This window comes from Sciurus vulgaris (genome assembly GCF_902686455.1).
Source record: "Sciurus vulgaris genome assembly, chromosome: 2".
Classification (NCBI taxonomy): domain Eukaryota; kingdom Metazoa; phylum Chordata; class Mammalia; order Rodentia; family Sciuridae; genus Sciurus; species Sciurus vulgaris.
Genome location: NC_136462.1, coordinates 180,864,044 through 180,879,509, shown reverse-complemented (window position 1 = coordinate 180,879,509; position 15,466 = coordinate 180,864,044). Strand labels below are relative to the sequence as shown.

General features: G+C 34.3%; 1 protein-coding gene across 1 annotated transcript in view; it reads right to left on the bottom strand.

The window, feature by feature from the left end:
- Positions 1–15,466, bottom strand: part of ITCH (itchy E3 ubiquitin protein ligase) — a 97,939-nt gene that overhangs the window by 38,306 nt on the left and 44,167 nt on the right. Inside the window, exons 7-11 of the mRNA XM_079128171.1 lie at positions 14,295–14,452; positions 12,217–12,400; positions 11,536–11,631; positions 10,023–10,197; positions 5,376–5,445 (exon numbers count right to left, since the gene is read on the bottom strand). Of these exons, the coding sequence (XP_078984297.1) occupies positions 5,376–5,445; positions 10,023–10,197; positions 11,536–11,631; positions 12,217–12,400; positions 14,295–14,452 (683 nt within the window). The remainder of the gene's footprint in view (positions 1–5,375; positions 5,446–10,022; positions 10,198–11,535; positions 11,632–12,216; positions 12,401–14,294; positions 14,453–15,466) is intronic.

The window sequence follows — 15,466 nt, the reverse complement described above, 5'->3', positions numbered from 1 at the left end:
TTTAAGTACTACATCTAAAGCTGCTATTGGCTGGGCTCAGTGTCACATACTTGTAATCCCAGCTACTCAGGAGGCTGAGGTAGGAGGATCCCAAGTTTGGTGATAACCTGAGCAATTTAGCGAGACCCTCTCTGAAAATAAGAAGGGCTGGACGTGTAGTTAGTGGTAGAGTGCCAATAGTTTCAATATCCAGTACCACCAAAAAGAAAAGTAAAACAAAACAAAACAAATGCTTATTCCCCACCTGGCTCGTGCTTTAAGATTCTCCTTGTTTTTTTATTCCCATTCCTCAAAATTGTCCCTGCTTGAGCTTTCCCTATTAATAGTCAATATTAAGCTATCTTTAAACTATAATCTCTGTTCCATTACTAATTCTTCAAAAGATGGGGTTTTTCCTGTTCTGAATTTCTTTACTTTGCCAACATGCCTCAAAATGAATACTGATATATTGAAGATTATGGAATGGATCTGAACAAAATTTTATAATTGCTGGAAAAGCTAATCTTTATGTCCTGTGGTTTGAGAAATTGATATCCATTTTTCAAACAACACATTTAGATCCTTTGGATCTTTCTTTAAGCAGTACATTACAGAATGAATCTTAGGCCAAATTATACCTCGTTAAGTTAGTATTTAGTAACAATTATATTTGTAGTACTGATTCTGTGATATCAAGTAGCAGTGACGTTATGGGTTACAATGGATATACTAGTGCGTATCATGAATCCACTTCTGACATCTCAGCTACTTTCTATATTAGCTAAGACTAAAACAGAAATAGAACTCCAGGTATGCACAGCATATAGAAAATGAGATTCTGTGACTGGGACCCAGTCCAAATATTAACATAGGCTTCACTGGTCAAGGCATCCTGACTGTGGAAACATGTCACCAACTTTAAGGCCATCGCTGAGATAAAACTAAGCATCTATAGTGCTATAGCTTGCACTAATACTACATGATAGCAAGGTAAGTTCATGCCTTGGTAGTCATGAATTTAAATCTCAAAAAAATTAATTTACTTGCAGAATCCAGAATTATCTTGCTTGTTCAAAAAATATGTATCCAAATGTGTAAGACACACACACACAACACAAAATATATGTGCGTGTGTGTATATCTTACTACAGATTGAACCTGTGGCCTCCTGCATGCTAAGCATGTACTCTACCACTGAACTATATCTCTTATCCCACCAAATGTTGGTTGTTGGTTTTTTGTTTTGTTTTGTTTTGGTGTTGGGGATTGAACCTAGGGCCTTGTGCTTGCAAGGCAAGCACTCTACCAATTGAGCTGTATCCCCAGCCCACCAAATGACTTTTATAACCTGAAAGTAATACCCTAAGTGCACAGCTGAGCATACATTCATCTTTTATCCACCATGTAAATTCAGATTTCAGCAACAGAGATTTTTTCCTTCAAAAATTAATGTAAGGCAAGATAAGTTAACTTGTTTCCTACATATGCTCTAAGAATATACTACTGATATCAGCATTTTTGGAAAAGGCTGTGTAAAACAAAATTTCAGAGGTACAAAACTTTTCACTTGCAAACTGAAGGCTCATCTACTTAAGGAGAGGAAGTATTGGGGCTATGGAGCTGAATTCTTATAATTTCTTACTTTGTTGAAAAAAACCACATGATAAACAACACTGAAATTACTGAACATCAACTTGAATGCAGATGAAAGCACTTCCTGATTTGATGAATAAAACAGTGAAAAGTAGAATCTTCTTGGTACTCTATGTAGTGTTTCATAACTATGAAAATGAGAAAATGTCTTTATACTTGATGAGAATAAGAGCCCTATATTAGAGTGCATTGTTGAACCAAAATAATTCTTTGTTCTTTAGGCCCTATGGTGTGCCTGTATTAAAACTTCTTCACTGTCAGCTTATCAGATGGTAATGTCTCATCTTATTGCATAAAAAGTTGGATTAAAATATACTGTTCACAAAAATAATGCTGTCAATCTCAGAGAGGAAACACAGCACATAAGATAGGATTGTATTTCCTGGGACAATACTGAAGGTGTATTAGTTGGGTCCCCTCATCTGATACATGACCAGTGCTATCACTGGTTCTAAAACTAAGGCATGTGCTCCAAAGGCAAAGAATCACAAAGCAGTGCTCAAAGCGGGCTGTAGAATAATCATAAACTCATTTAGGAAGGGGGCAGCACTTCGATCTTAGGAGTATAAGACCCAAATATATGCAGATAATGAAAATAGCAAGATATTAGTATGGCAAGAAGCTGATACTTTAGATAAGCTGGTTTATGGGGGTCGGGGGGAGGTGTTTGATTCCAGGGATTGAAACCAGGGGCACTTAACCTAACCACTGAGCCACATCCCTGGCCCTTTTTATTTTTTATCTTGAGGTAGAGTCTTGCTAAGTTGCTGAGGATGGCATTGAAGTTGTGATCCTCCTGCCTCAGCCTCCAGAGCCTCTGGGATTACAGGTGTGCATCACTGCACCTGGCAATAAGCCTGGTCTTCAGAGGCAATATTTTGAGAAAGTGTTGTTGGCTAAAAGAAAAAGGAAAAAGATCTAGATGATGGGATTAATGATCAATACAGAAGGCAAGAACCTGTTTGCAGGAAAAGCTATTCTAATAAAGGAAAGATAGTCCACATTCCAGGCTTCTATGAGCAACAGGTGCTGCAGAGAAAAACAGTCTCTGTTTTTGATCATCATCATGAAGCAGGTCTCAATTTTTCAGCAAAATAAAATTAGGGACATAAACATATAACCTTCAGATATTCCTTTTCCTTTTATTTCATTAATTTCTCTTTCTGTAACATGGACATACAACTCTTGAAATAAATTTGGGCAAACCATCCATGTCTGGGAATGCAAGTACAATATGCCTAAGGGCTACACCCCTCATCTAAAGTTCATCATATCAACCACACATTGACCACTCTGAGGATCCAAAAGACCCAGAAGACTCTATCTATATTTAATACTATAAAACAGAATCTGGTATGGTAGACCCCTCTTAAAGTCTATTAACTAAGTTTTAATAACTAAGGTATTAAGTGTACTCAATAGCAGGGTATACTCATGTGCTCCATAGCATAGGGCACGAAGTTCCCCTTCCATTTTGTAAGGTAATATCAACCCCACCAAATACTGAATGTACTTTAAAAAAAAATTATGACCAGGCATAGTGGAGCATGACTGTGATCCCAGTGACTCAGGAGGCTCAGACAGGAGGATCACAAGTTTGAGGTCAGCCTAGGCAACTTAGCAAGAACCTGTCTCAAAATAAAACATAAAAGGGGCTGGAAATGTAGCTCAGTAGTAGAGTACTGCTGTGTTTTGTTTTGTGTCCCTATACCCTAAGTAATTTAAAAAAAAAAAAAGAAAAAAAAAAGGAGGAGGAGAAAGATCAACATGATCAAAGACCAATGTGTTTTTATTACTTTGATATAAAAATTGTACAGAGTCTGAATGTACCCTTTAGCCAGTTTCTCCCAATGGTGATATTTAATGTAGGTATAGTACAATATTAAAACCAAGATATTGGTACATTATTCCTAATTATGGAATTTTCAATGTTTACCATTTGTTAAAGTTGAATCCATGTAGGTGAATACAAATTTCTATATATTTTTAATCTCATGTATAGTTTCATGTATTCACCAACATAACCAAGATACAGAACTTTTCCATCATCAGGTAAGAACCCCCTTAGTGCTGTCTCTTGTATTTTAACCCAACTTCTCACCTATCCTGTTCCCAACAACTACTAATCTGTTGGCCAGCTTTAGTTTTGTGATTTTAAGAATGTATATACAAGTATGGAGGAAGGAACTACTGTATAGAGGGTAAAGAGGGGTGGGAGGGGTGGGGGGAAGGGAAAAAAATAACAGAATGAATCAAACAACATTGCTCTATGTAAATTTAGGATTACACAAATGGTATGCCTTTACGCCATGTACAAACAGAGAAACAACATGTATCCCATTTGTTTACAATAAAAAAAAAAAAGAGAGAGAGATCTTCCACAGATATGCAAGTACAGAGGCAAAGGTATATAAAAAGGGCAAAACCACAGACACTATTTCCCAGAATTATACCAGGTAGACTCAGGAAGGTGCCTACTGGCTGCATATGGTAAAGTCATAAGGAATACTTAAGCAGGACCAAGTGAGAGGAGAATCTCAGTATCACTCAGGCCTCACAGGATGGGAAGATCTGCTATTAATTTGATTCATCTCCTGCCCAGTGAAAAGAAGTGAGGTAAATGTTAGGGAGAAGCAAATTATCATTTTTATGCATGATAACTCATGTTGGCAAACCCTGATAGTACTTTTCTATTTCATTATCCTAATCTTGAGGATATTTAGTGATGGAAACAAGAAGAAATATGAGAAATATGAGTCCAAATCCCAAAGAAGTTTTAACAGATCTGTTCTTCATAATCAAATACCTAGACTCTTCTCAGAGAGGCAGCATAGCATAGCAGAGAGGTACAGATTTTATTAAGGTCGAATGCTGGGGGATATGGATATGGATATTAAGGTTGAATGTTGGGGATACTGTGGGGTGCTGCTCACCAAATCTATGACTTAAGCACAAATACTAAAATTTACTGTTAAAAAAAAAAAAAAAAAAAAAAAGAATGTATATAAATTGAAACATATAGTATGTTGAAGTTTATATATGGTTTGAGTGTGTCCTCCAAGGGTTCTTGTGTTGGAAGCTTGGTTCTCAGTAGCAATGTTGGGAGGAGGGTGAACCTTTTGAGGTGGAATGGGAAATCATAAGGTCACTGGGAGTGTGTCTTTGGAAAGGATTTAAAATCTCACTCTATCTTCCTGTCTTGCCACATAATCACCCTCTCTCATATAACCTCCCACCTTGTTATGCTATCTGACTTGAAGTCTTCACCAGAGCCAAGCAGAAGACTATGCCATGCCCTTGAACTTCCAGAACTATGAGCTAAACAAAACTTTTTTTCTTTATCTACCCTCTTGTATTTGATTATAATAACAGAAACCAAAATTATAAAAGCATAAAATCTTATGAATACTGACTTTGTTTGCTAAGTATAATGCCTGTGAGATCCATCCAGATTGGTGTTATCAATACTCTATTCCCTCTTCATTGTCAAGTGATCAATATTTTTAAATGTTATAAGAGCAAAATAATTCTAAATTCCAATAAAATTTTCTAATAATGAAAAAGTCAACTTACAACCTGAATAAAATGTAATGCCTATTTGGCACTGTCAATTAACTAGATACCCAAAAAGCCTCTCAGGTATTTACTCAAATGAGAACAGAATATTGTCTATAAATACCTGATTTTTTAAAATGATAAAATTTAATGAAAAAAAAAAAAAAAAAAAAACTCATGTAACTTACCCCATCCAGGTGGCAAAGGACCAAGGGGATCAAATTCTTTATTTTGTGATGTAGCAAACAAATCTTGATTCTACGAAGAACCAAAAAAAAAAAAAAAAAAAAAAAAAAAAAAAAAAAAAAAAAAAGATGAAATAATTAACAAACAGATCATTTCAGAGCAAATTTAAGTTCTTTTCACTGAGTTCTAATATGCCTTCCTTGGTCATGTGCAGCATAACATTCTTGCAGAGTTCACATTGTACAGCAGTATGATACAGTTTTTTATAAATACCAACATACTGTATTTTGGTGATGCAAAAAAACCCCCACAAAACTTTGCAAACATTGTCTAACATTTAAAATTATTTGAAACTGAAATACTGCACAATAACATAATTCTCACTCTCAGTATAACCAGTTTTAATTTTTGCTACAAGTTTTACTATATCAATAATATAAAATATGTATTTTACATTATATGTATTTCTATATATAGAAGTCATTATAATACCAGTACCAAGAGTCATCATCAGATGGTTGAGAAAAATCTTGTATATGTAGTCAAAACCAGATTATCACATAGAGAATATGGAACATACAATGAGTTTTGAAAAGAAAGTTGAGGAAGCACAAAGACCTGGTTGTCAGATAAGTGAAAGGAAAGAATTCCAACTGGAAGGTGCTAATGAGCTTAGAACTAAATATATGGAAGACTTTTAAAAAATTTGTTTGCAATTATCACACTGGTGAACAGTATGTTTAACTAGATAAACTAACCTCTGAAGGAGTTAACCTTTAGGAAAAGAGAAGTAAAAGTAGTATGATTGTAGGTTTAATGACTATTTCAATTTTAGTGTATAATAGAGAAGCAATAATTTTGTGATGATTCACTAAGACTTGGTTAAGTTCTTCTTTAGTAGGATAAGACAAGTAAACAAATAATAAATTCTAACTGCTTTTAAAATAATTTTACTATGGAAAAAGAAGGGTAAGATATGACAATGAACTCCTTAAACCCAGCACCAAGATTCAAGAGTTAGCAAGCTTTTGTCACATTTCTTTATATATCTTTTTTTCTTATACTTTGAAGTAAAAATCGAACATTATTTCAACCTACATATTTTACTATGCTTCTATAAAATTTGTGAATATTTTCTTATGTAATCTCAAGATCATTATTACACTAAGCAAAAAAAATCAATGTTAAATTTTTAATTATCTAATACTAATACAAAATTAAATGCCTAGTTGCTTATGTGTTACAACCAGGATCCATTCAAAGTTCTAACACTACATTCAGTTGGGTTGGGTCTCTTAAGTCTCAATCTAGAGACCACTGTATTTTTTTTTTTTCTGCCAGGTCACTGACGTATTACAGAAACTAGGTTAATTAATAATAGAGTTTAAAGAATATGAAAGATATTCCATTTCTGAATTAACAGCTCTCGGCAGACACAGATGTCAAGAACAAATCTTGTTACTTTATAGATGCAATTAAGAAAAGGATTGAGAATAGGAAGGCCATGTTATAGACTGGGTCTGAAAAGTTTGGCATATGACAAACTGTTCAGACAATTCTATAAAACACAAGGACAGATCAACTGGAAACATGCACAGTGAATACACGAGCCAGGAAAAATCATTACACAATGGTTTATCATCAGTCACATCAATTCTGAGCTTTAAAATGCTGGGTGTATGAGAATCTACTGCCTTTTAACTAGGATCAGAATAGTGATGAATAAGGATCACTTAATTCACCCAATAAACAGATTATTTCTCAGCAACTGTCCCTTATTCCCACATTTTAAGGAGATGACATTGAGAATATTAAATTCATTCGATTCACATCTTTGCTTATGTTAAGGTAAAATAAGCTGTTTAAATTCTATATGATTTAGAAACATTCTATAAAAACAAATAAGAATTTCAGAAAATTGATCAGATTATTTTGTTTTGGATTAAGGAAGGGAGAAGAACAGAGGTAACGAAATGTAAGTTATAATTCAAAAAAAGTTTCAAGCCAGACATAGTGGCAAATGACTGTACCCCCAGTGACTTGGGAGGGTAAGGCAGGAGGATCACAAGTTTGAAGCTGGTCTCAGTAACTAAGAGAGGCCCTCAGCAACTCTGGAACCCTGGATCAAATATAAAAAATAAGAAGAACTGGGGAATGTAGCTAAGTGGCAAAGTGACCTTGGATTCAATTCCCAGTACCAAAAGGAAAAAAAAAAAAGTTCCAAAGATTGTGAATAGTAAATTGGTCAAGTTTACAATAAGTCAATACACACAGCAGGTACTCCAGAATTTGTTAAATCTGTTTTTAAAAAGATTGTTTAGAGCAGGTGGGCATGGTGGCACACACCTGTAATCCCAGTGATTTGGGAGGCTGAGGCCGAAGTATCAAAAGTTCAAGGCTAACCTCAGCAACTTAGAGAGGTCCTGTTTCAAAATTTTAAAAATAAAATCAAAAGGGCTGGGGATGTGACTTCAGTACTTAAGCGCCCATGGGTCCCATCCCTGGTACAAAAAAATAAGAACAAACAAACAAAAAAAAAACCCTACAATGTTTTGAAAGATTATGTACTGCCAAAATGAGGTAAAGGGCACATTTACAGTTGTGAATAGGTGGGAGAGAAGAGATGAAAACTAAAATTTCTAGGCATCTAGTAATGTGTCATACATTAGGACCTTTATTTTATGGAATCCTAAAACAAAACAAAACAAAACCAAAACAAATGAAACTAAAAACAAAAATCTTTGAGGCAATTAAATATGTATCTATTTTATATATAAAGTAAATGAGTCTTGATGAGGTTAAGTAACTTACTCAAAGTCATATAGAGAAAGTAAAGTGGAATCAGGATTCAAACCCAGATGTGTGTGACTCCAAAGCCCATGCTCTTTCCACTGGACACCCCTGTGGAAACTAGTTTTAAAGAAGGCAGGCAAGTTAGGCATTCAAACCTAGAAGAAATGTGACCAAGTATACCAAAGGTGATTATAATTAAGAAAGGAAGATGTAAAATAGCATAGAAAAACATGAAGAGTAAGACAGACAAGAGACAAAAAATTAATTTCACCTGTAAAACCACTAGTAAGGGGAATATTATGACATCTGTCTATTGGAAGTGACAGATAAAATGGTTATACAAAAGAAAGATGTTTTAGTCTTAACAGGGCTGTAGGGAAGGCTGCAGATAAAGTTGAATTTGTCTATGATGATGAGGTCCAAGAAATAGGCAGGAATGTGAAGAAAAGGAAAGAACTTAAAGCCTCGTGAGCAATATGTAGTGTTGTTTTACTCTGATGAATCTAATAGGGATGACAGCAATGGCAGGGGAGGTGACAGCAACTGAGTCATCTTCCCTTGCAGTCCTACAGAGTGGGTTTCTTTGGCAAAGAGAGTCAAATTCCTCATTTTATTTTTCCTTTTTTTTTTTTTTAAGCAGGGCCTTGCACATGCTAGGTAAACATTCTACCACTAAACTACAACCCAGCCCATTTTGTTTTGAGACAGATCTCACTAAGTTGCCCAAGCTGTCTTCAAACTTGTGATTCTTTTTTTTTTTTCATTGTACACAAATGGTTACCGTAAGACTTTTCATTTCTATGGTTGTACACGATGTAGATTCACACCATTCATGTAATCATACATATACATGGGATAATACTGTTTCATTCTACTATCTTTGTGTCCCCTACCCCCTCCCACCCCATTTTCCTCTACACCATCCAAAGTTCCTTCATTCTTCTCTTCCCCCTGCCACCCCCACCCCTTGTTACCAAAGATCGAACGTTTTCTCTGATGAGCGCGTGACAATATAAACTTGTGATTCTTTTGCCTCAGCCTCCCAAACAGCTGGGATAATAGGCTTGCACCATCATAGATGGCTGAGAATCAAATTTCTCAACCAATTATTTTCCTTTCCTCAGAGAAAAGATCTGTGATATTTTATTATCTGAGAGATTATAAAATAAGCAGCAAAGATCATACAGCAATGAAAATACTAACAAATTTTGGTATACTTACCATTACTGCTATACTATTACTCTAAAGGGAACTATATAAAATTAAAACCATTTGTTTTCATAAAGAAATATCTCTATACTAAAAATAATGTAGTTAAGCTAGAAAAATGTATTTAGTATAATCTTATAAGAAATAAAATTTATTCATTGTCCCAGAGCATCAATTAATTTATTACATAAACTTTACCTCTAAATGTTAAAAAAGTGATTCAATTCCGTTAAAAATTCTACACAATCACTTAAAAGTCAAATTCTCTGAGATTCAAATCTTCAAATATTCTGGTAAGTTAAATGCAGTACTAAATTTGGAATTGTTTTAATTCTTTTCAAACTACTTAGGTTTACTTTTACCATTTTTTTGTTCATGAATTTTAAGTTGTCCTAACTTCCTTTTTGTATATTCTTGACATTAACAAACAGAAGGGGGATGAAATTCAGAAAATTACAAAAAGGAAAGAATAGATCACATAAACAGAGTACTCCAGAGCACTCCAGAGAAGGTCTTCAAATAATACCTATTAAGAAAAACAACTGGATTGCCCTTCTTTTATAAGTGCTTAAATGATAAGCAGGAAAGGTTTAAAAACTGAATACTTTTATTAGTCAAAATAATCAACAAATCAATAGGCTGCTTACTCCATAAATGAATCTCTGGTTAAACTGCTGCATTGCTCCTTGAAGCTGACTACGTTGTAGCTGCCACTGTTCGTAGTTCCGGACGGATTCCAGTGTTGGCCTCTGCCATGTTGTTGTTCTTGTGAAATGGTCAACATAATAAATACGTCCCATATTGTCAACCCGCCGTTCCCAACTAAACCAGAACAAAAACAAATTTCAGCAAATTCTTGTAAAACAGATAAGATTTTTACCTTGAGAAAATACTGATTTTCCTGAACTTTTATATGTTTTAAAGTAGTTTACAAGTCAACTTAAAAGGAATGCTTCTAAAGGTTTATACCTTAAAAGTTCTTGGAATGTATTAGTCAAGACTTTAAAAAAATTTTTTTTTCAGTTGTAAATGGACAAAATACCTTTCTTTTATTTATTTGTTTATTTATTTATTTTTAGTGCTGCTAAGGATTGAACTTAGTGCCTTACATGTGCTATATAAGCACTCTACCACTGGGCTATGACCCCAGCCTCTGTATTAGTCAAGTCTTTAAAATGCAAGGCATATTCAGTGAGTAAATCTCAAAGAGTCATTAAAAAAAATTCAGTTTTTTGCCAGGGGATTTTTACTGTTGCAATCACAAAAGTGACATAAATTATATAGAGCTTTTCAAAGATATCAAAAAGCACTTGTACATAAGAATACAACTACTTTTAAATTTAGTTATATTTAATTAAGTAAACATTGACAGAGTAACTTGATTTCTACCTGCATGGTTGTTTAGGGTTGTTTTTCAATATTCTGATACTATAAATAATAAGATAATAAATACCCTTGATATAGCAAAATTTTCTCTTCTTTTGAATTATTTTCCTATGATAAATTTTTTAGGGAAAATTACTAAGGTTATATTATCATGGAGAGCTTCCTATAAGAAATTTACACTATTCCAGTAATGTTATGAGGTAAAATTCCTAACACTTGACATTATCTGCTAATTTAATAAACAAAACAGTACCTTTTAGGTGTGCTTGTCTTTAAGACTGCTAGCAAGATTAAATATATTTTTATGTTTGATATAGACTTTTCTCTAGATTTAAAAATATTTTCTTTCAGTTATTTATAATATAAATGTGAAGTGTTTCACATTGTGTTAATATATCCTTAACATTCAACTATTTTATAATAATTTAATTAGTGTTAAATGTTTTATATAATGGGGACTTCATCTTAATATATGAGAGCTACAGTTTTATTTAATATAAATAATTACTCTTGAAGAAACTAATCCTAAAGTTTTGTGACTCTGAGCCAGGTCAACAGTTCGGACAAGAAAATTTGAAGAACAAGAACTATGTAAGCTTTAGGTGCAAAATGAGTGAAAATAAAAATAATTCAATGCTCTATTTTTCTTCTTTCTAGTTAGCACCTACCACAAAACAAAGAGGACAAAGAAGGTATTGACAGGAAGAGGAAATTTAGGAATGAAGGGAAGATGGTGCACAGATATAACCCATACTTCTAAATAAGCATACTTACCCAGGAGGTAGAGGCTCAGGTCTATCCCACGTTGTTCTTTTTTCAACATGATCTACATAATAAACTCGCCCATGCTGGTCCACTCTTTGCTCCCAACTTAAACACAAAATTAAAAAGGCTGGTAGGTACGGCACTTATGTGAGTAGGTTTGTTTTTCAATGCTGTCACTGCCTTTTGCCCTTAAATGACCATATTATAGAACTGAGGAAAATAAGCATGTTACTTGATAAAGAAATATGATAGAAACAGAATAAGGTCAAGAAATGAAATCTTGTGAGGGTGGCACATAATGGATGAGATTTATTCTACACAAGTGTCTGCTCTAGGAGAGGACTTGTCTTTCTCAAGAAGCTGGAAATCAGACGAAAGAGACAAAAGTCACTCTCAATCTGATCAGATTATACTCAGGCCCCAAGTGGAAAAGAATGCTGATTAATGTTATGAAACCTTTCAGGGTCCTTCAATTAAAAAAAAAAAAAAAAAAAAAAAAAAAAAAAAAAAAATCATCATCTACTTTGCCCTAAAAACAAGGGACAAATTTCCAAAGTGGTGAGCTTTCTTTAATTCCAGACTTCACCAAAATTAAAGACAGTTACTGAAAGAACTTAGCATTAATTTCCTTATTAATGAGTACATGCAGAAGCCTAAAGAAAATAAATGTTAATCAAAAAAGTCACTTACCCAGGTGGTAGGGGAGCTTGAGTTACAGGATTCAATGGCCTAGGGCCTGAGCCTCCAGATATAGTAAGAGGAATTATTAATCCAGATGTTGCTCCTTCAGATGTATTTGTATTTGTTGGTGGCAGAGAACCTGTACTAGATCCATCACTTTCAGAAGTGGCAGATGGTGAACCATTGACAGATGCTATAGAAGATTTAGGGAAAATAGGAAAAGAATACTTTATTCTCTGAATTTAAAATCAGGATAAATTTTATTTTAAAAAATAAAAAGGTAGTTGACAAAATATTAAGATGCAGATACACAGGTGAAAATTACTTAAAAATAAATAATGGGAAATAGACAATGTTCCTCCTAAAAGGCTTGTTTGTAACTTCTTAACTCCCATAAACCCATCTCATTATTAATTATAAGGCATATAGATTATGACTTCATGAAATCAAAAGAAATAAAAACCTTTATCTATTTATTTATTTACTTGGCAGTACTGATGATTGAACTCTATCACTGATCTACATCCCCAAGCCTTCTCTTTTTTTTTTGTATTTTGAGACAGGTCTTGCCCAGGCTGGTCTTGAACTTGTGAATCTTCTGCCTCTGTCTTCTGAGTAGCTGGGATTGCAGGAATGTCACCAATGCACCCAGTTTACTTTATTTTTTATGGTGATGGTGATCAAACCTGGGGCCTTGCACATAATAGACAAGTGCTCTACCAATTCATTAGAATCTTCTAGAGAAGCACTAATATTCCTTGGTATTGTAAGTTCATTTAGTAATTTTCTAGATCCTTAAAACTGTCTTTTCTATGGTACCATAACGACTAGAGACTAATTTTTTATATTAGCTGTAATATGAATGATCTGACTGATAAACAATAATATTCTTACAAAATGTTCTTTGGGGGGTGGAGGGTACTGGGGATTGAACCCAGGAGTGCTTTACCACTGAGTTACACCCCCAGTCCTCTGTATTTTTTATTTTGAGACAGGGCCTCACTAAGTTGACTAGGGTCTCACTAAACTGCTGAGGCTTTGAACTTACAATCCTCCTGCCTCAGGCTCCCAAGTGGCTGGATTACAGGCGTGTGCCACTGCACCTGGTTTACAAATATTTTTGAGCACTTACTATATCTTTAAGAAATATTTGTTGACAAAGCAATTTCTGGAGAAAATCATCAATATTATGACAAAAGGTGTATCAATTTAAAGACCTGGATTATACTGTTAACACAATTATCTATGAAGAAGGGGATGATGTATAATTGAACACAAACTCATTTAATTAAATAATTTGTGGACAACCAATTTACTTCTCTAACAATATGTGGTTTATTACTTTGCATTCCCTAGCCACACTGTAGTAGAGGGAAATAATTAAAGATAACATTAAAGATCTGTTCTGATTAATCAGAAAAATGGATATCATACCTATAGATGTTTATATTGTTACTATATGAAATATGTTCATTTGTTGTATTTTCATCTTAAAATGATTATCATTTACCTTTGTTGGGTTACTTGCCATTTATGAATTGTCCCATTAAAGGATATAAGAGTACAGTAACCAGATTCTTGATTATAAAATAAGGTTACAGCCAGGATGTTGGCACAAATCTATAATCCTGTCTACTCAGAGGCGGTTTAGGCAGGAGGACTGCAAGTCTGAGGTCAGCTTGGGCAACTTACCAAGACTCTTCTAAAATAAAAAATAAAAAGGACTGGGGATATAGCCCAGTGATAAAGTGCCCTGGGTCAAGCCCCAACAGGGGATTTTTTTTTTTTTTTTAAAGACATACTTAGTCACAGAATTACAAAAGTTCAACCTTATCTATACTACCCATACTTCATACCATGCACATATGATTTTCATTCTCTACAGAGCATTCAGTGACATCACTCCTAGAAGAAAAACTTAAGGAAAAGGTACTTCTTGGTTACATATAAAAAGATCACTCTTGGTCATATTCATAAATGTAAAAATGTAGCCATGAAACTGACCTAAGGAATCTTCTAATTTACCTGAGATCAACTCCCAATCAGAACATAATTTACAAAAAAGTACTGAGAGCTGGAATACACACCTGGTCTATGTGGAGTGGGTGGAGGTGGTCGTGAAGGTCTTGGCGGTCTAGAAGGTTTAAAACCACCATTTGAGAGTGATGGAGAATTGTTCCCATTGACCCTTCTATTTTCACCAGACCCTGTATCCTCAGGGTCATCTGATCCACTTGTGTTCACTCTAGATAAGGAGGGTAAAGAAGGAAAGGAGGAGAGGGTAAAAAGAACAAATCTCCTTGAATTTAAGAAAAAAAGAACTAAAGTTTAAAAGCTGAAGAAAAGTTTCCTAATTTTAGGTTAGCCTTAACAAGTACATAAAGATCCCCTGGGTAAAGTTTTATATAATTCCCAGAGCTGATCCAAACATAGAATTAGAAGCTATCCAAAGGCACAGATATACCTTAGACCATTCAAAGATATCAAGTATTGTGGTTCACATTTCAAATAAGTCTTCAAAAGGCCCTGTATAAGCAGGAACAAAATCAAGTCTTCAAAATTCCAATGCCTTAGAAAGATACCACTTTATCACAAGAAGAGAAAACTTCACCATTGTTTTTCTTGGTTTCTATTGGCTATCAATATTAATCTACATTTGAGGGAAAGGCTGTCACATGTCAGAAGAAAAAAGTACTTATTTCCCTGAGACTGGGCATTGCTTCCAAGTGCCCACAGACCTTTTAATAAAAGAGCCATCATTCCTTCAAAGTTATGATATCAACTAGATGAAAAGAAAGGAGGAAAGTAAAGACATAATTGGAAACGTTAGACTGAAAGTTATTACTACTGTAATGGTTTAGAAACAAGAGCATGAGTAGCCAGTTAGAAAATGCCTCTGCTTAAGTTCTGATTCTACTACCTAAAAACCACTACATGGTATAAACTTTTACTCCTGGACCTTCAGAAAAAGCTTGAACAAAATAAAATCTAATTGATTCAAGAATGAGGCAGCACCATGTATTAAACTCTTTTTCCCCCCTGTAATGCATATATCACAATGCTTTTATTTATTTTTAATAATAAAAGTATATATATTTAAGTTACAAACATTTTTTTTAATTTGTTTTACAGTTCTGAACCCAGGGCCTTGCACTTGCTAGGCAAAGTGTGGTACACTGAGCTATATCTCCAGTCCTTTTAAATTTTTAAAATTTTGAAATACAGTCTAAGTTGCCCAGACTGGCCTTGAACGTGGGAT